This window comes from Poecilia mexicana, unplaced genomic scaffold, assembly GCF_051168715.1.
Source record: "Poecilia mexicana isolate PSO_F unplaced genomic scaffold, ASM5116871v1 scaffold_11, whole genome shotgun sequence".
Lineage (NCBI taxonomy): Eukaryota > Metazoa > Chordata > Actinopteri > Cyprinodontiformes > Poeciliidae > Poecilia > Poecilia mexicana.
In genome coordinates this window covers 22,024,816-22,051,240 of record NW_028263380.1, presented here as the reverse complement: position 1 = coordinate 22,051,240, position 26,425 = coordinate 22,024,816, and the positions used below count along the sequence as shown (strand labels likewise).

At 37.4% G+C, this 26,425-nt stretch overlaps 1 protein-coding gene across 1 annotated transcript in view; it reads left to right on the top strand.

Moving 5' to 3' along the window:
• The window catches only part of LOC106929400 (glutamate receptor ionotropic, kainate 5), a 175,370-nt gene that overhangs the window by 145,014 nt on the left and 3,931 nt on the right, over positions 1–26,425 (top strand). Inside the window, exons 13-19 of the mRNA XM_088010413.1 lie at positions 1,513–1,626; positions 11,927–12,036; positions 13,500–13,673; positions 18,537–18,702; positions 18,806–19,031; positions 21,956–22,084; positions 25,805–25,926. Coding sequence (XP_087866539.1) covers positions 1,513–1,626; positions 11,927–12,036; positions 13,500–13,673; positions 18,537–18,702; positions 18,806–19,031; positions 21,956–22,084; positions 25,805–25,926 — 1,041 coding nt within the window. The remainder of the gene's footprint in view (positions 1–1,512; positions 1,627–11,926; positions 12,037–13,499; positions 13,674–18,536; positions 18,703–18,805; positions 19,032–21,955; positions 22,085–25,804; positions 25,927–26,425) is intronic.

The window sequence follows — 26,425 nt, the reverse complement described above, 5'->3', positions numbered from 1 at the left end:
GAAAAGCAGTGACAGGTTGGCAGACAAAACTATGTATGATGTATAGACACTGTGATAGTACTGCAAGTGGCTGGCTGTTATCGATCATATATTGTTGCCCCTCAGCTTCCAGTGGATACTAAATTTGAAAATTATTTGTCACAGTTTTAAGGCAGCTGGAGCACAACCACTAAAATCAAGACAAGATGGATCATTCCAGAATGAACAGAGATGCTTTAAAGCACAGTGTGAGAATTATGAAGCATTATTTGAGTTTGTGAAAACACAAAAAGGAAGCAGTAAAATAATTCAATATAAACATGAGTCAAACTATAATTGAAGTACATTGCGCTGATTTGAGATTGCTTAAGACACAGTTTGTAATTTGTGAAACCTTTCAATTATTAGTGAAAATTGAATAAATTTTTGTTTGCAGTAAGAAATCCCAAACTCTATTCTTGTTTCTCTCAAAGCTGTTCCTCATCTGTTTTTTAACTCACCTGTGTCGCTTTCGAACTCGCAATCTGATCTCATGTTCTTCCTTTCATAAGCAGTAGAACGTTTTCAGAAAAAAGAAAGCTCTCAGATTTGTATAATCTAATTGTATGTTAAGAATCCATGATTACTGTTCTGTTATTCAGACTCTGTGACCTGACAGACTGTCTGAAATAAAATATATTATCACTACAGCCAAGACTGTGAAGTATTAATTACCATTAGTATAGTATTGCTATGTCAATGGCCAAATGATCCTTATAACAACCTCTTGTGTTCGTAAGAGACGAACTAAATTCGTCGTTGGAAAATTATTCTTTGAAGTTGCAAAGATGAAACTATTTTGCTCCAACATTTCTGCGGTGGGAGGAAATGTTAGTATCTGAAGGCAAAAGTCATTAGAACACCATTACAGAAAACATTGTTTCTGACAACTTTATGTTCCTCCCAAAGTGTTTTCTGGTAATGCAGAATAGTTAAACATGAATGCAATTTACTGGAAGTTATTCTGCTAATTATGTTCATTAGGAAAACAAACAGAGAAAACATTTCCATAAAGATGATGTTCGTTAGATTTTGCTCTCTTTGCTCCCATTATTTACTTAAGGACCAAACATTTCTGGTGGTATATCACTTTAAAGAAATTTGGTTAAAGGCCTCAGTTCTTGTTTTTTTTTTGTTTTCTTAACTTCAATTATTGTGTCTCCTGCTTTTTTACCCAAATATCAGCTTTCCCTGAAGGTACTTGACCCACTTGACTCTTCTTCCTTTCTTTTATGTTGTGTGGCTTTTGTTTCTTATTTTCTATGAGACCTCCACTGACACTCTCTGCTATCCCTGTTTTTCTCTACCTTTTGTTTGAGATTCTTTATCTATTTCATTTTTCAACTTTGGTTGCACATGCACCACAAGTAAAAACAAAAAAAAAAAGAGAATCCTTTTCCATTTTCGCTCTCCTGTACCTTCTTTCTTCTTTCAGTACCTGGAAGTTACCAAAGCTAAACAATCATTTCTGCTATGCTTTGTGTCTTGCTGTAGAAAGCTGACCTGGCTGTCGCCGGCTTCACCATAACCTCAGAGAGGGAGAAGGTAATTGATTTCTCCAAGCCATTCATGACTCTGGGAATCAGCATCCTCTACCAAGTGCATCTGGTGAGCTTGCCTTTATATTTTCAGTTTTGATTAAAGCTGCATTAGGTAACTTTTATAAATAAAATTATTTTTACATGTTTAAAACTATCACTATGTTGTGACAGTTTAGTATGAGGCAAATAATCTGAAAGAATCTCAGATTGTTTCACGAGAGGAAGGTCTTAGACCTTCCTCCTGGCTCTGGTTGGTTGTTTCTGACTAGGTGTTGTGTGTTTCTGCAAAAAAGGACGTCAAGGAAGCAGAGGAGCTTGATTGTTCCTACAGATTATCTGTCTGATGTTATACTGTCACACCAAAGGGGCAGTTTTAAAACATATGTAAAGACAACATGTCACTTATGTTGTTAGGCACTTAGCTTTAATGTTTACTTTATACCTCAGTCTGAAAGAAAGCACTCCTGGGAGTTCACAGTGGAATGGAGCCACACATAGTGTAAATCATGGTGGTTAGGAATCGCTTCACCCCACTGGTGAAGTGTGCAGCGGAGCAGAGACGCATTCAGTGTAAATCCAAGGTCACACACTTTCTCAGTTTCTCTTTTGTTGTCGCTCTCAATGTCACGATCATCTCAAGGCAAATTCACTCTTGAGATTGTTCTTTCCTTTTCAAGCTTTGGAAACCCCTTGGTAAAAACCCATATATTAGCCACATCGCTTTGTTCAAAATGTGTGAAAAAAGTAGTGGCTTATTGTTCGGAAATATGACACATTGTAACGTTTTAGTGGAATATTTTGTTAGAATGTCTACATGTTTCTGCTGTTGCAGCAATACCTGTTGAACAAGGTCATTTTTACATTTACAGTACATTTACTATTACGCCTTGAACCTTTTCATGATTTGTCATAAAAAAGATTCATAATTTAAATAGGAGATAAGATTTGTTTTCCCTTTAAATCTGGCCTTTGTTGGAAGCAAGGAATAAGAAGTTTTTTTTGTTTTTTTCCAACTAACTGGTTAAGGAACCCAACCAACATGTGAAAGAAGGTGTGAAGCTGAAATACTGAACAGAACATGCCAACCATGAAAAATTGTGCTGTTCATGTGCTTTTCTTCAGGGAAAGGGAAACCGGCCAGAGTTGATGAGAGGAGCAAAGAACTGATTGTAATTAGAGACAATCTTGGAAAAAAATTTAAAAAAAATACCTGTTTGGGTCTGCAAAACAGTTAGCAATGGGCCACTTGACAACATGACAACAATGCTGAACATACAGCCTGATCTGAGTCTTTCATTGAAGTCTGGAAATCAGAGGATTGTCTTTCATCAGTTTCCAAATCAAATTATTAAATAAATAAAGAAAAAATATGGTGGAAAGATTTTAGAGCTTCCATTCTTTATTCACTTATCAAGAGATAAAAAATTAACTATATGATATGATTTCTGATATTGATTGGTAAAGAAATAAAATAACATCAAAAATAAATGCATAAGCATTTTTCTTGCATTTACAAAGTTTGCATATTGAAATATTGAAGTTATTTAAGTTTTGTTTTTAAAGTGAAATTTAAAAAGTCCACTTTTTTTCATCGTGCCAGCAGAGTTGGGGCTAAAGTTCTACAGACTGGAGTGTGGAGTGTCTGCACCTGATATCATTTTATGTCTGCGACCTCACCGTGTGTTTGATTTGAGGAATTCAGAGGTAAAAAATAAAAAAAAAAGAGCTGCAGTTGCATCAGGAGCTTCCTTCTCAGCACGAGCTGTGCTGCTGGAGGCGCTGACAGTCGCTCGACCGCTCGGGTCACACAGTCAAACTGAGTTTCCAACAAAGCAACAGAAAGTATTACTACAAACACTGACGAAGCAGAGGCGGGGATGCTTTTGGGGGGCAGATCAGATAAAAGCAGAGCTGAAAACACAGATAGAGGGCATGTTTTTATTTATTTTTTATGCAGCAATGGTATAGAGGCAGGAGCTGCTGCTTTAGATTGTGAGTTTTCAGCCTCTGATGGGGGATGGTTGACTTGGGCTTCCTGACTGGAATCTAAAATTTGGGTTTTCTGCTTCCTGAGTCTGACAGACCTGCAGATTCAAGACATGGGATTTGTGACAGTTCTGAAGTTTTCAAATGCTGCATGCTTTTTATGTACAAAAAAAGACCTTTTGAAATTTCTTGTGGGATTTTCCTCTTTATTCTGTTTTTCAGTCATCACTGATGTTTACTGAAGACGGATATAAAACGATTGCAGCGAATGCTGGATCTTTTATCTTTATTCATATTGTTGATTTGCTCCAGTGTTATAAAGAGCATAATAAACTTATGTTTTACACTATGAAAACTGCCCCCTAATGGAAGAAGCAACACTATTATGTTTCCATTGAATGTTTGGAAATTGTCAGATTTATTCCATATTCATGGTAATGTGCTTTTTACTTTCACCTCTTGTTAGATGTTATTTTTTTCCACTAATTTCTAAAAAAAAAAGAGCTAAAACACTTAACATTTATGGCATAAATTGACGGCAGTTCCATTAAAAGTCTATTTTTTTAAGTGATAGCACCAGAAACATTTGGTGCTTGAGTAAATAATGAGAGAAAAGAGAGCAAAATCTCACTAAAATAATCTTTACAGAAATGCGTTCTTTGTTTGCTTTCTTAATGAATATAATCAGCAGAGGAACATTCATTAAATTGAATTAATGTTTTACTATTCTGCATTAAAAGAAAACACTTTGGGAGGAACACAAAGTTGTCAACAAACGTTTTTCTGTAATAAAAATCTATTATTGTCAAAACTAAAAAGAAATTTAAGGTTATAATGTTTTAAAACTTCATCCGGCAAACAAGCAGCAATAACAGACGATGTGTATTTTGTATTTTTATATATTAATTTAGTAAGTATATTAAAAATGAAAATGACAAAAGATATCTTCCAATTTATATCCCTTATTAATTATTATCAGCTAATTGATTTTTTTTATAAAAACAATACAATTACACATTTGTTAAGATACTGTCAAACTGTGGTATTTTAATTCAAGTTGGGGATTCTGTCAGAAATCCATGCCAGTCCGTGCATTTTGCATATCTTCCTGTTTATGAGCTGGAATAATGCGGCTCAGTGTGTGTTTACCTAAACAATGCAGCAGTTTCTCATTTACAGGTGAAGCAAAATGCAGCATCAGCTCTCCAACAACTCCACCGAGGGAATACATCACACCAGTCCTGCTTAAATTATGCCTGCTCCCCCTTTGATTAAACATTTTATTGATTATTTTTAAATCACTACAAGCTCATCCCCCCCCCCTCTTTATTTTGCCTCCACTTCCTTCCAGCTCTAAGCCTCTTATTGTGCCCTAGAACCCTTAAATCAGAGAATCAATTGTTGTTTAAAATGCCATGGCTCACACTTAAACAAAGGGAGACCATGATTTTAGTGTTTTAGATCCAGAACATTGAAAACAAAGACTGCAGTTACTATAGCTGCCACATTAAAAGGAGCTTTTTTTAAATTAGGTTATTAAAATCTGATTTATTTGGAATTAACAATATGGTTCTCTTCTGTATTTTGCTAATTTAAAACTGGTAGAAAATGAGCCGCTGCGACCTTTAAAGGAGAAGCTATAGACAACGAATGGCTGGATGGATTTAAATCTAAACTCTGTGAAGAAACACACAAACTTCTAACATTTACTGAGGTCACAGTGCCCCAAGGAACACTCAAATCATTAGTGATGGGTTTTGTGTTCTTCGTCTGATTCTAGCCACAGTCGAGTTTTACAGAAAGCTTTTGAACTTCATAAGTGCTACAAATTGTTACATTTTCAAGCACATGCCTTTTTAAGCCAAAGTGAATTCAATCAGCTCAGATTTTCTACACTCCACATTCTGGGGAAAAAAAAAAATCTATAGTATATTTTAAAATAAAAGTAAGTTTTTCTTTTTCTTTCTTTTTTCCTTTTTTGTTAGCAAGAAACAACAAAAAGCAAAAATAAATAAAAGCCACTTGGCTCAATTTAGGCCTAAAGCAAGCAAAAATCAGGTGCAAAAATGAAAAAGGTTCTTTTTGAAGCGTCTCTACCGAAGAGGCTGATGCAATACAAAACAATAAAGCTGCAAGCTGCTTTGTAGATGGGCTCCTGTCTTCTTATTTCTTAGAGCTTTTAACATAAAAGGTTGAAAGGGGGATTTTCTGAGAAGACCGTAATCAAAAGTCATGTAAGATTCCTCTAATCACTCCCTGGTCAAGACGCCGAGTTCCTTGAAAAGAAGGATTGGACTAAAAAGCAGATGCAGAAAAAGGATTTATGCCTAATCACATTAAAAGTGTCCTGGATGCAGAGTTTATACAACTATCCTGCAATACCTTATTTATATCTGTAACATGTTAACTTTGTTCCTCATCTTCATTTGATTATCACATAAACTTAATTATTTCCTTAATTAAAGACAACCGTATGGTTGAGTCTAGAACAATGAAAGATTTAATTTGTTTGAAAAGTAAAATAAGAAAAAAAACATTTACTATTTTTGATTGAACAGCTTTCTACATATGTGCATACTGGTTAGCAACTTAAAGCTGGTTTACAAAGACACATTTATGTTTTCTTTATTTGCCTTCAGAGTTGAGTTGTGATGTCATGATTATTGTTCTAAATATCACTTCGTCATTCCTGATTTATCAGTCCCAATCTGATCACTAAACATCATGAAATAAACCCATGTATAAGTTTTAAAACTCAATAACGCTTCAGAATTACACCTCAGTCTTTATTCAGTTTCTTCTGTTGGGTTTTCTTAATGCATTTTTTTTCTTTTTTGCTATCACAACCAGAGTTTCCACAAGTCAGCTGTTTGTGAAGCAACAAAAAAGTCTTGACCTTAGGCAACGGGTCATTTATTTCATCATAATTGTGTCTTGTCAAACATAAAGCCTCTGTCTTCATCCAAACTTTTTTCACATGCTGCGTTATGCTGAAGACGGTTAAAGAGATCAATACTTTCAAATATTTAGGTTCGCCGTAGACAAATAATTAAACTCTAGTCTTCACCTTCACACATCAACATGCACAACAATATAGACTGTAGTTGTACATAAACTGAAATCACTCTGTTACAAAAGTCCTGTTCCACCCGTTCTACTCTGCTGCTCTTCCTGTCGCCACCAAGAAACAATAATAATAATCAAAATCTCACACATTGCATCCAGGATTGTACACCTTCCCACTCTAAGTCTGACTCACGCAAATCGCACAGTCACCATATGTTCACCATACATTGCAAACAGTCCTGACCGTCTTCTGAACCGGTTCTTCACTTTGCTCCCATCTGGACACAGATGCAGAACTCTGACCTGGGAAAAAAAATACATTTTAAGAAAAGTTTTGTCCCCTCAGCTGAGTTTATCAGCTATCATCCTGTGGCAGTCATTCATTTCCTTGGCTTTCTTGTGATATTATACAAAAGGGGAGGTAGAAAAACAGAAGGAGGGATGAATGTTATGTTTTAGATGTCTATGTGGGACATGTTGGGAAATGTTAATGTTGATGTGTATGTATGTAATGTTCTACTTTTTCTGCCTAAGTTATTTATATCCACAGATTGTAATGGCATGTGGAAAAAGATTATCCGCGTGGGAAAATAAAGACATCTATCTTAATATGAGTTGTTAATAGTTCTCATAACATATCTCCATAAGGTTACGTTTAAATGTGTAAAGACAAATCTGCAGAAAAAGTTACTTTCCTGCTTCGTGAACTTAATTTGATTTGAACATCGTAGAATGTAATAACTGCGTCGCTCCCTTTTCCACAGTGTGATAATGGAGATATGTGAGCAAAACCACAGTGAGGTCTTTTTGTGTAGAACTTCCTTAAGAAGGGTGAAAAATGTTTAGAGAGCCCAGATTTTTAAATCAAAAATGTAATGTGCACACACCAGCCTATTGCAGGCAAACACATAGACACACAGGACAGGCAACCATATGCAAACTTCAGGACAATTTAGAGAGCAGTTAATTGAACAGTTTTTAGAGTACCAGGAGAAAACCCAACGATGCACAGGAAAAACGTGCAACTTTAAAACTAATTATTCAAACAATGTTTCGAATGAAAGCAGGAAATCCAGATTTTCATCACTGATTACTTTGTTGAATAGTTTTTGTCATATTCAAGGAAAGGACAATTCTTTTTTTTTTCACCTTCTTAGTGTAAAGTATAAAAGGGAACCTTAATCAGTTGGAACTGTAGAAAATCACATTGTGTACCTTCAAAATTCTGCATCTTTCGGTCCTGGGAAATGGAAACTAAATGGAAAAACAAAGCTCAGAAAACGTGTCTTGTCTAGCAACAATTAATGACATTAGTGATTCTCTTAGTTGCTATTATCATTAAAAGATCCACTTCTGTCTCCTTGCGGGAAGAATTATAATGGCTGCACGGTCCCTGTCTGCAGATAATGTACATCTGCAGCTCATTAGTATGCACCTCCACCATCTGTCCTCCATGTTTGATCCAGTCCACAGTGACAGCATCAGTTTATTGACTCAGTGATCAGTCAGCTGCTTAATGTGTGTACAGCAAAGCCCAGCTCACACAGTAGTGTCCCAGCTGCATTTTCTTAAGTGTTTATTTAGAGATTAAGTTGACCGAGAGCACGTTTTTACTCACAGTTACGGCCTGCAGTGGCAATTTATGCCCTCACACTGATGTGCTGTGAGAGATCCATCGCCTCAGTCCATGGCGGGAACTCCTGCCTCCAGGGTGAGTCTGGACTGCAGGATTTGAACCATAAATTCACTTTGTTAAACACCAAGCTGCTCCTTCTGACTGCACAGCCCTGAGTAGATGAGGTGACGGGCCGTGTTGATCTTGGCACACATATTGGCAGGGTCGTCTGCTAATGGACCACAAGGTAGTAGTAACCTCGAGATTTCTATTGAACCTTCTCTATTCCATTAAGATTTTTTGTGTTTTCAACTTTTCAGTGTCTACTAAAGTTGAGAAGCTGAACTTTCTTTCCCAGCTGTTTGGACTGATGACAAGCTAAAGGCTAAATGAGCCTCACTGTTAAAAGGACTTAATCATACTTCAGTTTGAATCATCGGCACAGAGTTTTTTATACAAGTTGTTTAATCAGTACACAGCTTTCGTCTGTGATAAAGCATTATAAAAGGTGTGAAAAATGACAAGCACCTCTGTTGCTTAGCAAACCATGTCCAAGCTGTCATAAATATTTGGCGTGCTTTAGGTTCGTTGCACAGGGACAAAGCATGTTGAGTGACACTCAAAACGTTTGTCAGCCCTGAGAGTAGCTATTGCTGATACAGTTAGCATGAGTTTCAGAGCTTTTGATTTGTGTCAATTTGTGCATTTTTAATTCAAAATCTAACTTGGTTTAATTTTTCAGACCTGAACTGAAACAGAGATTGCTTAAAATATAATCTTGATTTTTATATAAACGTGTTTATAGATGCTACAAGAAGAGAGAGAAGGACAAGGAAAAAGAGACGGTGCAGAAAATCTCATAGCTGGGCAAAAAACATCAGTCACACTGCATGATTTCCACACAAAATATCTGACACAGCTTGATGTTTGTCGCTGCTTAATATTTTTTTCATCGCTCAACGTTGTTCTGAAGAGTGCTAAATTGCCAATCGGTGCGTCTGTCACTCTGAATAACCACAGACCACTGATTTACCCCCACAACCAGAAACTTTTTTCTAAGTTTGTCACAACAAAAGATTTCTGCTGAAACGGCTTCAAGGGTCTGTTCTAAACTTGAGGACTGCAGCATGTTGTAAAAGTGATGATTTATTTATGTAATCATAACATCACAAAAGTCATCAGGCATGTGTTTTTGTTTTATGAGTTTACATGAAAGGATTAAGCAACAGAATAGCCTGTAAAGCTTCAGTCTGAAGCTGCTTGTGTATTCAGTGCTTCACATAAAATATTTCTTTTCTAGAAAGTTATGAATAGAAATACTAAAGCTTAAAAATAGCCACATCTGTCATGTATGGACTCAGTAACAAACAGTACCCTACTATATTCTTTTTTTTGCACAATGTTTGTTCCAGCACTGTCACACTTTGCAGTGAAGAATTTTACTGGAGTAGAGTCAGGTCTACTGAACAAGAGTTTTTTTTATTAATTTATTTTTTTTTACTTCATCGCATTGCCTCTCTTGCCGATATCTAAGCCCTATATCACTCACCCAAAACGCAATGGGAGAAATTGGGGCCTTGAATCTTTTTGTAGACTATTTAGCCTGGAGCTTTTTAGGACTGGTGCTGACTTTACTGACACTCGTTGATAGCATTTAGCAGACTTCACACGGTTAAAGCTCGACAGAGACATTAAAGGCTTTATATCACATCTCAGAGATAAGCTGAAGTAATCTTCCCCTGAAAAGCACACCCCGAGGTGGAGAATAACAGCAGTTTACTGTTGGGCTGATTTCAGAATTTTATTTTTCTATTGATGGCAACGCCAACGTCTGTCAGCTGCAAACAGATTTCTGATATTTCATATGGCTGCCGAGCAGCTGGGACTCTTTAAGCTCTCGAAGTGGAGGGCCCACAGCTGTCCTGCTTGTTGGGGCTGCTACTGCAGAATGATCAGATTTATGTTTTATTTTTTTTATTTATTTTTTTATTTTTGCAGGGAAAACAATCTCCATATAACTGAAAGAGCTCTTCTCCTACCTAGAGAAAGGTTGCTATAAGTAGTCATAGTATTGAGACTCATTAATGTAGTTTTGCTGCCTGGATATGCAATATTAGATTATTACGAAACATAAAAAAAACATAATTTTAACTTTTTGAAAACCTCTTGAAACACACACATAGATCACATCTTTTTTTCTTTTTTTTCCCCTGTTTTTACAAACAAAAATCTCAAACCGGAACCTTTGTATTTGCATGTTTCTGGTATTCCCATAAATGTGATGCACAAGTGACAGCAATGGATGGCAAAGCCTCTTCTCTTGGTCACTGGAGGTAAACTTACGCTTCAAAATGCTGATGTAGTGCTAGAAAAGACTGTTGTCCTGTAAGCAGAGCTGGTCAAGCCTAAAATAGCCTCTCAATCAAAACATGTTGCAGCAGCACAGATGTTTCCAATGCTAATGTCAGCATCCACACTCCACTTTTCTAAATAAGTATTTTTTCTAAGCTGTATGACTGATCACTGGTTCCTGTAATGTTTGAAAGCTGAATAGATAAAGCAGCACATTGCACCAATTTAAATAACATTAAAAACAATGAATATGTATTTTGTTGAGCTTATCTGTATATTTATTCAATAATTAAGCATCAAAAGTGGCTTTTCAATTGAAATACTTATTTTTTCAGTATATGGTTTTATATGATTAAAATGTGATCCGTTGATTAATTTCAGACCCTGCAATTTAATTTAAGCTGCATAAACTAGAATTTGAATCCAATTTACAACAATAAATAGTTTAACCTTTTAAAGTTGAAAGCTATAAGTCACATTTTATCTCTTTGTTTTAAGATACACTCTTCCATGTTCACAATAAATTATACCTTTTTTCCAATATGTAGATTTTTGTGTACCGTTTAAAAATAAAAATTAAAAAATGCTCTTTTTCTATGTGCAACATTTAATTAACTCACTGTAATTTCTTGAGCAAGTTTCTGAGAACAAACAAACAAAAGCAAGTAATTTAATGTCAGATTAGCTTTTTGATTAGCAAAGTAATCAATACAATACATTTGTGTCTGGCAGCAGATAATCTGCTTCATACACATTAGAAACACATACAGAGACATGCTGCATGTGTCTACGAAGCTTATGAGCACATTAAAAGATTGTAATCTTTTTAATTGGCTAAGCTGTTGACTGGCACACACATTAGTGAAGACATCTCCATGTTGATCAGCGCCCTTGCCCCCTGGTGCTGAACAGCCTGAGTTAATTTTTACTGCTGCTTCCAATTCATCAGCACTTATTGTGTTGTTGCTCTTCTGTTCAAAGAGTCTGAGGCACAACATTGTCTTACACCGTCTCCAACTTATTTTGATGTCATCAGATAACGAAGATAAAATGTAGAAATTACTAAGGTAGAAACAAATTGTAAAGACCTCAATAAAGGTTCTGTCTTTAGCCTACCGTTATTTTTCCCTTCCATCCAGTGGTATAAAATTACATCTTATTTTAGATGTGCTGGTTTTTATTCTAAATGATTGCAGGTCATGATCAAGGCAGGACTTCAGTCAGACAAAACGGCTTTGTGAGACTTAGCCTCAGCACTGCTTTCTTTGAGGCTAACCACATGAAGGCAAAGTAAGAGGGAAAACAATGCTGTCAATCCTCAGAGCGTTTCTTTGTGTTTCTCTTTCAGGCTCGAAAACCAGGTTACTTTTCCTTTCTCGACCCGTTTTCTCCTGCTGTTTGGCTTTTCATGCTGCTGGCCTACCTCGCTGTCAGCTGTGTTCTCTTCCTTGCCGCCAGGTATGACACCTTTCTAATGATTTCAGTTTTGCCCGTTTCTTACTTTCTGAAGAACTTTTCAATGGGCTTGTCTTACTGGGTTCCCGAGGGTTCATTTCTAATCGCAATCACAAAGAGAAGTCGAAAACGAGAAAAATAACCTGGAATATGAAAAACCGAACCACATTCCACTCGGAAAAAGAAATGATTAGGAAAGTGGTATTAGATTTTGCTTTCATGTTTTTGTGCCTAAAAATGTTACAATTGCACCCATTAGGCCAAGGAATATAATGAGAGTTTGGTAGCTGTTTAATGACGCTTCAAGTTTTTCATTGTTTCTCCTCTTCTGTGAATCAGCATTCGTCCTAATGCTTCTGCTTTTTTGACGTACTGAAATGTTTCAAATCATCAAACAAATTTTAATGGAGCATTTATATAATAAATGTAATAATGATTACATTTATTAGGGAAATTGGTATCTAAAACATCTTGGTCTGAGTAATTGATTGTTCCCATGTTAAATTGTGAAATAACTGTGCAAAACCACATTTTTTGCTTCAGTGCCACCAGCTACACATGATTAGCACCAGACCACAATATGAAGTAATATAAAATGCCACAATCCAAAAAAGAAAGAAATAATACATGGAAAGATAAATATCTATTCCTCAGGAAAGAGTTAGAAAGCCCTTTCTAAGGCTTTAGGAATCCAGTGAACTGCAGTGAAGCACTACAAAATGTATTGTACAGCATGTGAATGACTTATCCAGGAGGTCACTAAAGGACCCAGAGCAACATTTAAAGCAATGAAGGCCTCACTTCCTCCACTGGATAACTCATAATTAAACAATTAAAACAGAGATGGCAAAAATGGAATCCATTTGAGAGCTGAAAGGCAAAAGAACATAAATGATCTCAGACTTCAGGAAACATTTTCTGTAGGTTGCAGAGAGAAAAAGTACATCATACTAAAATCCAAATGTGAGTTTTAGGGTTCTTATAGGTACTGCTTTGCTGCTTCGGTGCCTCAACAGATTACTAAAACTGGTGGAAGAATTACTTCTGATCAAAACGCTGAAGGTTTCTCTAGTATTTTTGTGTTAAGGTTGGAAAGCCTTTTCTATTTTATGAAAACTTCTTTTCTGATATATACTTTTTTTTAACCAAACAATTAATCTTATGTGATTATTTTTTTATCCCTGATTTTCACCAGAGGAATAAAGCTTTTTTGAAAAATGTAATACATGACATCCTTTTTTCTGATGTTATCCCTGTCTAATGTCAAAATGTGTTTGATAAACATTTAAATAAGACAAAAGAGCAACATCTTGCTTCTATTTTCGATGGTTTCAATGTTTTTAAGTGACCCTATTATTTGACTATAGACTTTTTAGAAAAAATTGCCTTAACTGATCACCAATGTATCCCTCTAAAAGGTATTGCATACTTTTTAAAATACGTAGCTTTCTCTTTTTTTCTTTAAGGCTCAGTCCTTATGAGTGGTACAACCCTCACCCGTGTTTACGGGAGCGGCGGGACATCCTGGAGAACCAGTACACACTGGGAAACAGTCTGTGGTTCCCAGTTGGAGGCTTCATGCAGCAAGGCTCAGAGATTATGCCGCGGGCCCTGTCCACCCGCTGCGTCAGCGGAGTCTGGTTGGTACCAAGACATTCATCACAGTAAATTATTGACCAGAAGGTGCAAGTTATATTTTTGTAGCACTATTAGCTTTTCTTGACAGGCATTAGACATGAAGTGGCCAGAGAGCGAATTGGAGAAGACTTGCAGCAAAAGTCGGGGCTCAAACCTCAGATGGACGCTTCAAGGCCGAATGGCCTCTGTGTGGGGCGTCCGCTCGACTCAAATTTAAGAGTATTTTTGGCTGATGTAACACATAAGTAAACCTGCCTTGGCATTTTGACTTATTTGATCTGTCAAAACATCTCCACGTTACTGATGCTATCATTTAATAGTGGCAAACGCTATCTGGTCTGAAAACAAAAAGGAAAATAAGAAGTTTGTTTTAGTGACGTAAAAAAGAGGAGTAGATGCTGCCACTTTTATTCTTTTTAAAGTTTCAGAAACTTTACTCACACATTTACAGTTATGCTTCTCAAAAATGAAACCTTTAATTAGTCACGCCTACTCTTTTGCACCGCAAGCATTTTTGACATCTAGTCTCATATGTTGATGTGTAATTACAGCAGCGATAAATTGTCCAAAATTTCTGCTTTAATGTAAGGGGGAAAAAAACTGGGCTTTGGACAAATCTCTTTTGTCTTTAGGAAAGCACTTTGGTATTTCATTCGACATTTCTCATGGCTGGAGCAAACAGAGAGGGGCCTTTGATCAATCCTCTCTCCAGAACCTCTCTAACTTATTCTTCATTCTTTTTTTTTATTTATGAACTAACCTGGAGTGCTGCTGAATCTTTTATGTTATTCCAACCAATAAATGCGTAGTTCCAAGTACAGCAAACTCAATATCTTTACATTTGTGTTGGTAGGAGCAAAATAATATTTTTCGACTTTGCCTCCGAAGCAGGAACAGTTGCTATGGAAACTCAGTGATTCGATGATTCACATTGCGTTTGGAAATGTTAATTTTGTAATCTATGATATTTATCCAACACTCAAATGTCCATAATTATAATTCTGAGATTATGCCACCACAATAAAAGACGAATCTTAATAAAATATTGTCTATTAAAGTGTTTGCACATCTTTTCTAGAGGTTAATAAGTATCATTGGATCTATATTTGAAGAGTCCAAACACCCCATTCAGCACAGATGAATATTAATTTTACTCACCAGCTTCTGAACATGAAATAATCACAACCTGAGAAACGTAACACTCTCCTTTTTTTGTAAAATGCTCACAACACATGGAATAGGAAACAGAAATGAAGTATTCTTTGTGTCTTGGAAATTATATTGAGAGATGTGTGTTTTCTCCAGGCATGAAAGGTCGATGCACAAACATGTCGCAACAGCTTGCAATTATTACACAGAGAGCATTTGTCATGTTTGTTTTGTGTCCTCTGGAGCTGAAAACCACTTTGACTGCCTCACACCTTGAGACAAGTGAACTGGCAAAATTATGCCATCATGTAATCTCACTAAAATGTCATTGCTCGTAATAAATCAAAAATAACCGTTTCGCGGAGTAAAAAATCCAGGAAAATATTCAGTAATGTCTCAACATTTGCAGCAATATCAATATTTGTCAATGTGCTGGAACAAAGTGGTGATAATAAATAGCACCTCCTAGTGGTCATTACTGTTATAACAGGAGTCAAGGAGGAATTAAAGACGCAAAGTTGCCCCAGAAAGCAAGGAAAGAAGGATAAATGATAAGAAGAAACGCCAGAGCAGACACCCCAGATCCAGACCTCCATACTGCTCTCCCTCCTCCCATCTGCCCATTCCTTCCTCTTCAGCAACATTAGCTGAAGGTGAACAGATGGTATCGACTCTAATGTGAAAATGATGATGTCAGTTTCTCCTCAGGTTTTTATTTCCACTCCTCTGACTCTCTGTCCTCTCTCTAATTCAAGCTAGTTTCTATTCCAAACTTTTAGCAAACACATTATTAATTGTCTCGGTAGATCATATAATGCAGATGCTAGTTTTACTATTTTGTGTTTGAAAACTTTTTAGTTTCCACTTTTGTTTCATTTTCTCCAAATTGTTGGACAACAATGTTAATTGTGGGTTTTCTGATTTTATGTTATTAGAAGCCGTTTGGGGTTTATGTTATGTTTAAGGGGCTTTGCAGAATTGTTTTTCAGAGTTTTTCAGTCAGTTAAAAAATTTGGTTTCTGCTTGTAATTAGCATTTTGGACTGAGTATCGTTGACTTTCATATCTCTCCTCCCTCAGTCCCAGTAGCGGCAGCTAGACAGATGGTAGAGAGATACTGGAGGGGCTGGAGGGTCCATCGACGGATTTTCCCTGACAGCGCTCTGCCTAGTCTGGCACTTAGTCTCATAAAAGCTAATGATAGCCGTGGCACAAGTTGCAACATCCCGAGGTCTGTCTCTGTATGTCTGAGTGGCTTGTTGGCTGGCGTGTCCACGTTGCGTAACGATTAAAAGAGACGGAACAATGGAGAAATTCAGTCATGTCCGTGCTGTTAAGGGAAAGAAAAACAAAACGGATGCTTGTAAATTTCCTAACCCTTCAAACCTGTCTTATAAAAGCAGTTAATTAGGAGAGGGCCATTTGGTAGATGAGTCTTCCAGTTTAGTTGTGACTTCAAAAGGGCCATAAGCTGGATTTGACTTTTCCAGGAAAGGCTTACTTTGTGAGTCCCAGTAAATAACTTTGGGACCTGCTGTGTGAGTTTCTCCCCAGCTGTTCAGTGTATTGTCTCTTTCATTCATTCAGTTTCACCTTGTGCTTCAAAGGGTTAAATTCTGCACATGTTGACTTTGGTTGAACTCGTCCTTCTGTCCGACTCTAATTAAGCTGCTTTACTCTCAGCCTGAAATGTTTGTCCATTTACCTTAAGATGGAACTGGAACTGGCTTGTGTTGGCTTTAGAAATAAAAGAAATGAATAAAAAAACACTGTTCATATTTTATTGGGAGTTGACCTGCAGTGGAGTCTGCAGCTCAGGTTGCAAGACTTTGTTGCCGTCTGTCATTTTGACAGACGGCCAAAAGAAATCCGATAACATATTTTCATTTGTCAATTTTTAAAATGATAATAATGACAGATTCAATAGTATGTCATTATCATTCAGTTTAGTTAATGTTCTTATGAATTTTATGAGTCCCAATTGATTCAATTTATCCAATTTTACACATTTAAATTCAGTATTGATAGTGCAAAGCTATAATATGGTAAAGTCAGTTCAATATGCAATGCAAGTTGGCAAATATATATATATATATATATATATATATATATATATATATATATATATATATATATATGTATATATATATACATATATATATATATATATATATATATATATATATATATATATATATATCCTGGCCACCCAGGAACAGGCCCTAAACACCAGAGCAATAGAGGCTCAGATCTACCACACCAGACAAGACGGAATAAAGAACAGAGGAAAGCTGTTGTGGTGGATGTAGCAATACCAAGTGACCACAACATCAGAAAAAAGGAGCACGAGAAACTGGAGAAATACAGGGCCTCAGAGAGGAACTGGAGAAGGCCTGGAAGGTGAAGACCACAGTGGTGCCTGTGGTCATCGGGGCCCTCGGGGCAGTCACCCCCAAACTGGAGCAGTGACTAAAACAAATCCCAGGAACAACATCAGACATCTCAGTCCAGAAATGTGCAGTTCTAGGCACAGCCAAGATACTGCGCAGAACCCTCAAGCTCCCAGGCCTCTGGTAGAGGACCCGAGCTCAGAGGATGAAAGAGACCACCCACAGAGGGTGAGAGGGGAATTTATATATATATATATATATATATAATATGTCATGTAGAAAGAAAGAAATAACTTTTTAAATCATTTTTTAGGAGGTATAGAAAGAGACAATCATTGTTCTCTGTAAAAAAAAAAACCTCAAGGCCAAACTAAAGCTTAGCAGTGATGACAACCCAAACTTAAGGAATAATGATGAGTTGAATGCACAGCAGCTCTAATTCATCACATCAACAGATCAGTGGAATCTTTTCTCAGAAATCCCTCCACAGTATATTGGTGGCACAAATAATTCAAGACTTATTAGCTTTTCCTTTCTGACAGAGAGATAAAACCATTTAGATCGCGCTCACGTCTGCCTGTCAGCCTAATAGTCCCAGCTGGAAAACACAGAAAAACAGCTCAAAAGGTTACTGATTAATATTTTATATCTTGCCATTTATATTGCTGCCACAAACAATAATATATAAAGGAAATATGTGCTGAGAATTGTCATGCAGCTGTTCATCTGAGCGGCAGCTACCAATAATTCAGAAATCCACTTTGCTTTAGCTTCTTTTTAAATGTTTATTCTCACAAATGGCAGATCCATAGCTGCAAATTAGCCCAGTTTAAAGCTCAGCATTATGTTCAATTAATTTAATAATAAATGCACGTTGAACAAAAAGTAATTAACTCTTCCAAACATTATTCTGAGAGTTGCTATGTGTATAATTATTGTAATTATGTCGGTGTGTAGCATTTTTCTACATTTATTTCTGGGAATAATTTTCCACGTGGCACTTGCCTTGCTTCTGCTTCCCCCGACTCCCTCCATTTTTCTTTCAGAAATTTGGCTCCGTCTTTAATATATTTCCTCATAACTTTGCTTTCATTTTCTGTGCAGCAGAGGCATCCTGCTCATCTCTGCTGCAGCGCGAGTTCATGTTTAGGTTGATGATTTTTACCTAAAACTCCTGACATTTCCTGCAGTGCCTTCCATCTGTCTCCCCATACTGCCTCCCTCTTTCTGCGCTTAATAAAACTAGGGAGAGGAAATAAAACGAGGGAGATGTTACTGTGAGAACAGGGTAAATAAAGGTTAAAACTTTTATTTTCCCATCCTTCAGGTGGGCGTTCACTCTCATCATAATCTCTTCCTACACGGCCAACCTGGCGGCGTTTCTCACCGTACAGAGAATGGAGGTGCCCATCGAGTCTCCCGACGACCTGGCAGACCAAACCAACATCCAATACGGCACCATACATGGAGGGTCCACCATGACCTTCTTCATGGTGAGACAAGAAGAGAGAGATTTCATAGGGGGGAAAAAAAAGCATTTAGACTTGTGCGACTAATCCAATAATCCATCAAAACACTTTTCACTTTCTCCTTCAGAACTCGCGGTACCAGACGTACCAGCGGATGTGGAACTACATGAAGTCCAAGCAGCCCAGTGTGTTTGTGAAGAGCACGGAGGAGGGTATCGCCCGTGTCCTCAATTCCAAGTACGCCTTCCTGATGGAGAGCACCATGAACGAGTACTACCGCAGCCTAAACTGCAACCTGACGCAGATCGGAGGGCTGCTGGACACAAAGGGATACGGCATCGGCATGCCGCTGGGTGAGTAGACCGTGATTGGTAAGACACCAGGGTTTGTTCACGCAGTAAGAGAACATGCAGACTGGGCTCCTTCCCTGTCGTGTTGATAGAAAAATGGCTCCTCAGGCTGTTTGACAACTTGATTTGATGCTGAAGAAGCAGGTTACACCAACTTTTATGAGCAAATGAAAGCTTATGACTCATACAGAGCTTCTGCTGTCTCTCTCTCTAGGTCAGTATTGATCTCTTTCTTTGTGGAGTATAATTATGTTCAGCTGAATATAATTACTATGGTTTTTCTGCAACATTACAGTATGTTTATCTTTCTATAACGACATTGTGTTTTTTATTGCAAGGAGACCTTGTTACAGAGGCATAGAGTGCCAAGCCTGCTCTGGCCATTAATCAGGCCAGATTATTTGTGCATCTGTTCTTCTTGGCAAATTAAATCCATACTGATTCCAATTAGACTTTGGTCAGTCCTGCCAGAGTCTGGCCTGACCTCATCATCTGTCTCACGCCTGTTCCTGATGATAAGTGTTGCTCTATAGACATGCATAAGTTATGGAGTACCTGCTGTAGGAACAGATGCAGCCAGAGTAGCAGGAAAAACAACAAAAAAAAAACATATTTTCAGGAGGCTGGTCTGTCAGTCAACCTATGTGTTAAGCAATGAAAATATAAGCAGCACGATCTCTGGTGTGCCCCCAACGGATGTCGTCTCTCGTGCTCACCGCTCCAACTGACAGCAAGCAATTACCACAGGCTTAAGAATTAAAAGGAGAAGTCATTTGGGTTCCCATATTTCATCTTTAAATGTTTCTCATTATTATCAGCATCAGTGTAACTATGGTGATGAAGATTTTCTAGACACTTTATCATGAAGTCGGTAATAAGAGGCAGCCGGAGAAGTAGAATAAAGTGACTAGATATTTACGTGAACATGAGTGCACAGTGCAGCGAAATGTGTTCAGAGGATTTCAGAGTCAAAAATCTCAAGAAGACTGCTTTGTTCAGGTCTGAAAGGCAAGAGATGCATTTCAACTTCTGTTCAATCCCAACTTTGCACAACATCCTGAAAAACTGCCTTCGAGTCTGGATTCCAGTAGATTCTTTATTTATTCCACCTGGATAAATTGGTTAATTTGTAATGTTCCGACAGGGTGGAAAACCAAGGCCTTTCACGGGGGAATTATTTTTGCAAAGAAATTCTTCAAAAATATATTATTTAAAAATGTTACACTGGTTTTATAAAAACCTGGAAAGGTTTTCTCCAGATAGGATTATTTTGTCCTTCTGCAGAGTAATCCCTTTATTTCTTGTTCTCCAAAATAATCTTGACACCTTAAGAAGATACATCTGGATCTCATTTGTATCTCAGGTGGTAGATGATTTGAATAGTTAACAGTTTCTGTGATGAAAAGATTTTAATCACTTTGTGAATGTTGAAGTTTCCTGAAGTCAGTCGTCCTTCTAAAAAGTTGCCTAACTCGATATTGGATCCTAAAGGAAAACTATATTTTAGAGACAGTAAATACACAAGTTTACTAAAAAATGTAAAAAGGTGGATTAATTAATATCTTCTTTCAAATCACACATTCTGTTTGTTAGTTTGTGACGGTCTGTGTTGACGAGGTGATGCGAAAAAATATTAACAGGTGACTCTAGAATAAAAACGTATGATTTACATAAAAAGAGCTTAATTTACACTTCCTCCTGTCAGTTTAGTACCATTTTGTTTGTTTTTTCTTCACCATTCAGGACCTATCTCTGTGACTGATTATGAATTTTAGATTTATTTTTCTGTTTAGTGAATAGGTGCCATTTGGTCCTCATTAACAATATTTCTCTTGGCCATGTGGAAAAAAAAAATTGAGATGCAGATTAATGTTTTTAAAACTGGAAGAGTTCTGATGACGAATTGAGACATTACTAATTAAACATTTTATTTAAAATTTGTTTTTTTTTCCTTGTATTTTTTTCCTGTTCATTTTCCAGGATGAACTTTGGCTAAAATCACAATAACTTCATATGCTGACATGAATGTTCTTATTGATTTTGTTTACAAAAGAAGAACTTCATTGAGCCTGACAGCTATTAAAATAAAACCTGGGTTTTACATTTAAAAATATTTTCATCAGTGGCATTTTTGGTACATAGACTTTAGCCAAAATACATCACAATCATCAGAATATAGCAGTTTTCATTTCTTTTTCATTGCATTTCTTTGCCATTCTGTCTATCGAGCAGCATAAGTATTATCAATTTGACTTTCTTGTGAATGAAGGAAAAGTGTTGTAGTCCACTTTCAGCTAGCTGACCAGCAGTCCACAGCAATACTCAAGAGTGGGGTCATGCTGTGCTACGCTGTGCCCCATGCAGCTGAAGAAAACGGTGAAATCTCACTGACATCTCATTATAAGGAACCCAGAGTGCAGGAATGGTATATCGGAACGATATAAATTTTGCTGTTTGTAGCCCAACTGGGTTTCAATTTTAATGCAGAGGGAACATTTCCCTTTGCTGTGCCAGAGTGAAGACTGCTGCTGCTGCTCATGTGAAATGTGCCTCCATAATAACTTGTGCTCAAAACAAATGTTTTTTATTTAGACATCAATGTTTAGTTCAGTCATCTGGACCATGAAGTATGTAAACACAAACTTTAAAACAGCAGCGGAAATGTTTCGTTTGTGTTTTCACCAGTTTTTGAGCTTGCATTTAGCAAAATCTCTTAATCAGATCAAAAAGAACAAAAAATTCTGAAAAAGGCTGCATTCTGTGACGAAAAGGCGATAAATACTCGGTGGTGGTTTTAGTTTTTAGAAATAGTTTGTTCCGCTATAGCAGCCACTGGACAAGTTTTGAATTATGTGAAAATATCCCAGAATTTGTTTTGGAGTAATTTCAGCGTAATCATGTATTCCTCTGCTTTCCTTCGCCTGCAGGCTCTCCATACCGAGACGAGATCACGCTGGGGATCCTGCAGCTGCAGGAGAGCAACAGGCTGGAGATTCTGAAGCGACGCTGGTGGGAGGGAGGCCAGTGTCCTAAAGAGGAGGACCACCGAGCCAAAGGTTGGGTCAGCACAATGCTAGTGTTACCACCCACTGTCCATTTGAACTCTGTGCTAAATTACAGCAGCTGTAGTTTAGGCGGATAAATAGTTCAGTGTCAGCTTTATTTGACTATATGAACAGAAATGCAGTTCAGTCACTGCCTCATGTGGACCTTAACTTTAATAAAGAGCCAATACATTTTGCATCCAAATAAGACATCATTTCAAAGATGCCATTCTAAATTACTTGAAATGCCACTCCAGTTTTTCTTAAATGACACTGATCATCAAAAAGTCCTGTTCATTTGTCGTCTGTTGACTGATTGATTAATTCCACTGCAGTCACACTTGTGCTTTGCCGTGTTATCAAAGCTGTCATTGATTGACAGATCAATGGATTAGTCTTTTATACACAAGATGAAACCAGCCAGGCAGCGTGATTCAAGGTGCAGTCCCAAACTCCGAGAGACACTCTGCCGTGACAGATGGTGCAGTCATTAAAAATGTGGAACAATTAGCGTTTTAAGTGGTCAGAATGTATCCCGGTTACACCGGAGTCAACACTTTGCAGGAAGATGGATGTCGCCAGATGTTCTGCAGAGAAATGTGACTGTGTGTTCGTGCAGAGGTTTTCTGGGGGAACTCTTGGAGTTTCAGGTATATTTGACGGTTAAATGCATCACACACAGATGGAGACGATGTGGAGATGAAATAAGGGAATTAAATGGCATTTATAGGAAGGTTTAAGAGCAAGTCGGTTTGGTTTAGATGTTGTTTAAAAGTATAAACAGTCATGCAGGCTGGGTTAAAAGCCTTTCATTTGCCCCAGTAGTGCCTTTCCTTTAGTTTGTGGCTTGTTTGCTCCTCAGCTGACATGGACTTCTATTTTTTTATTATCTGAAAACATTTTTTTCCTATATCTGGATGACAATTCATTGGAAATTCATATATTTCTTTTATAGTAATTATTAGGTGTGTCAACATTTTTTTCAGTGAAAAATTTGTTAAAAAAGAAAAAGTTTATTTCCCCTGTTACATAAATGAACTCAAATTAAAAGAGGGATTTTTTTGGCAGCTACAATGAAAAATGTATTTATCTGTAGGATTTTTTAAGGTCTTTTCCATAGGAACAAAAAGTGTGATATGATCTGTTCCTTTCATTCTTCACCCTGTCTTTGCCATATTTTTCCTGAGGTATTAAAAAGGATTACCGCCTGTTATTTTATTCATTTACATCTTGCTTGCTGTTTCTCGTTTATTGATTGTACAGACTCAAATTTTCCCCCAGCATCTCAATAAACTAATATTTACTTCTGGCACATCTCGCTGCAACAAGACAGCATTGTTCGTCTTCATTGACTTTTTCCCTCTGATTAAAGCTTCAGCAGCCAATCTTAATGGAATCATGAATCCGGCCGCTGAATCGATCCGCAGCTCTCTGTCATCTGTTTCAGTAGCTTTCTTTATTTCCAAAACAGGAAAACAATGAGATCTTGATAATAATCCAAGTGTGTGTTTTCACCTAGATCTGCTGTGCAGTTTGGACAATAGTTTTAGTTTTGGCTTGTACTGTAAGTAAATTGTTGCCTTTTATGGAAAAAGGGTACGTCACGATGGCATTAATCAGTCAATGCATTCAGAATTAATTAGGAAATTGATGTTATAATGTCATTGGGTTAAACTGAGGTCTGCTTAAATCAAGCATTGACTTTGGAAGAGATGGAAGCTTGTTTTTGTGTTTGTGTGCGAAGTCTGACAAAATGAATCCATTGAAGATCCATTATGAATGATCAGATGTCGCTCTGTTGATGATCACGGAGGGAGCTGAGTGTGTGCGTGTGTGTGTGTGTGTGTGTGTGCGTGTGCGTGTGTGTGTGTGTGTGCGTGTGTGCGTGTGTGTGTGTGTGTGTGTGTGCGTGTGTGTGTGTGTGTTTCCCCTCCTCTGTGCTCACAAAGAAAGAAAACAGCTGGCAGGTAAATCCTGCAACAAAAACAGAACACATTTTCTGACAATCTGTGGAGAGCTTCAGCGAGAGGCTCAAGGATGTGAACTTGGGAAAATAGTAGAATGAGTTTCTAAGAAGTGCTTTCTTTGAAGGAGTTTTTTTTTTTTTTTTTTTTGTACTTTTCGTTTGTGGTTTTGAAGTCAGACGAACAATTTCAGTCAAGAATTGCCCGCAGTTGCTGTTATCATACTGGGCAATTGCAGGACTTTGTTTTCTTGGTAGCAATGCTAGTTTATAGAGTCTTCTAGTCGCTGGGAAGAGAGGACTGCAATTTCACTTCTTGACCCATTTTGGATGCCACCGTCCGTCTTTGAAAAGCTTTCTACTGCTGTCACAGAGTCATTCATAGGTTGAGAGGTACTGATTCTAACATCCATCAGCTGCAGTAGGCAAAGGAGGCCATCTAAGGACAGAATCCATCCCCATAGTCAGGTTGAGCAGCCAGATATGCTGCTGTCAGTTCCACAAAAGCAAGTCTTACTGCACATAAAAAAGAAAACTGTAATTAAATCTGAGCACACAAGATAAAATACTGCAGGACTTCAAAATCTGATTAGTTATTCACTGAATATTTAGGGATGTTAGTGGTAGTGAAGATAAAGTCTAATGAGAAATATTCAGTTATTTCCTTTTTTTAACACGCTTTTGGCAAACTAGTGCAAAGGGAGAAATACGGACAACAAAGGCATAAAGGGAAAAATACGACAATACATTTCTAGCAGGACTAACCAGACTCCCAAAAAGACTGCTTCCAGCAAAGAGGAGCAGTACAATCCCTTCTTTCTGTAGAGGGATTAAAGACACCAAACTTGAATCACTGAGGAGAAAGCAGAGGAAAAAAAGGAACATAAAGCAGCCTTCATACTGTAAAATCTCCTCTGGCTGCTTCTCTCCTGAGTTTTCCACTCAGTTCTTGACATGAACTACATTCAGAAACAGGACCTCACAGCATTTAAACACCGGCTTGTAATCCATACAAGAGAGTCACACATCCCATAGGATGTTCATATTCTGAAGAGAAAAGCTGCCTAGAACCACTGGGCCCTATGTGAACAGCGACTGACCTCTAAACTTACGACTGTTTAATTCCTGGTGCGAACAACTACCACCAATGAGCGACTGACTTGGTTAGAGCGGAACAACAGATTTGTTCATATTCAGCAGCACTGCAGGGGTTTTCATGTTATGACACAGCTTGTCAATCAAACAGAAGTCTAGGCTTTAACTAGGCCTCTCCAAAGCTTGCATCAGCTGTGGGTACTGATGTGCTTTCCGTCATTATGCTTCTCCATCACCCGAGTGTGCTTGAGTTTAAGGTAAAAAAATGACATAACTTTTTCCATCAGAAGTTTTTGAGTCTCCTGAAGTTCTGTAATTGTTATTTTTGATTCTTTTGTGACCTAATGAATGAGTTTTCAATGCAGCATTGGGCTTATTGTGGACTATTTCCATATATTCTTATATTTTGCATAACAGCTCTTGCCGTGATTTGATGAAATCACAAAACATTAAATAATCAACCACCTTGTTTCTCAGCTGTTCTGGGATTCCTTAGGATCAAAAGTTGTGCTTTGAAATTTTTCTTTTTCTTGTACTTATATTTCATATGATTTCTCGATTGTACAAATCAGGTAATAATTGTGGCTAATGAAACAGATTTTTCCAAACTTACTGATTTGATTTGGTTTAGTTTGGGTCATCTTCATTGGTCCCTCTGTTTTTGTGTTTTTTAGGTCTCGGCATGGAGAATATCGGCGGGATCTTTGTAGTTCTGATCTGTGGCCTCATCGTAGCTGTGTTTGTGGCCATCATGGAGTTTGTGTGGTCAACCCGCCGCACCGCTGAGACGGGCGAGGTAAAACTGCATCCTCATCTTCCTCTTGCATTTTCCTCCTACTGCACCGTTCCTGAGCTTTGAGCACAGTTTCTGCAGCACAGCCACATAAACACTTCATGACTTTGCAAAGAAAAACTAAATATAAATTTGTGATGTGAATTTGTCATCTGGCTGGCTTGTAATAAAAGGGTTATAAAAAACATCAAAGCAGTCTCAAGTCTTTATTTCATTTGTTGTCTTTTCAGTTAATCTAAGCTTTAGTAAATGTTTAGGGCTGTTTTGTGCAAACAAGGACGTTAAGTCAAATGAAAACAGTAAACAAGTCATAAGTTTGCAGTTTTGGAAGTGAACAGGAAGATTCGAGTCTGGTAAACATGGAGCAAAGCTGGGGAGCTCTGATAAACTTCTGTTCTCTTGCACTGAAAGGAAAGCATAAACATGTCTGCCCTCATTCTCAGTCAGGCTGCATTCTATTAAAAAAAAAACATCGAACTGGAAATGGCGGTCTTTGTTCACA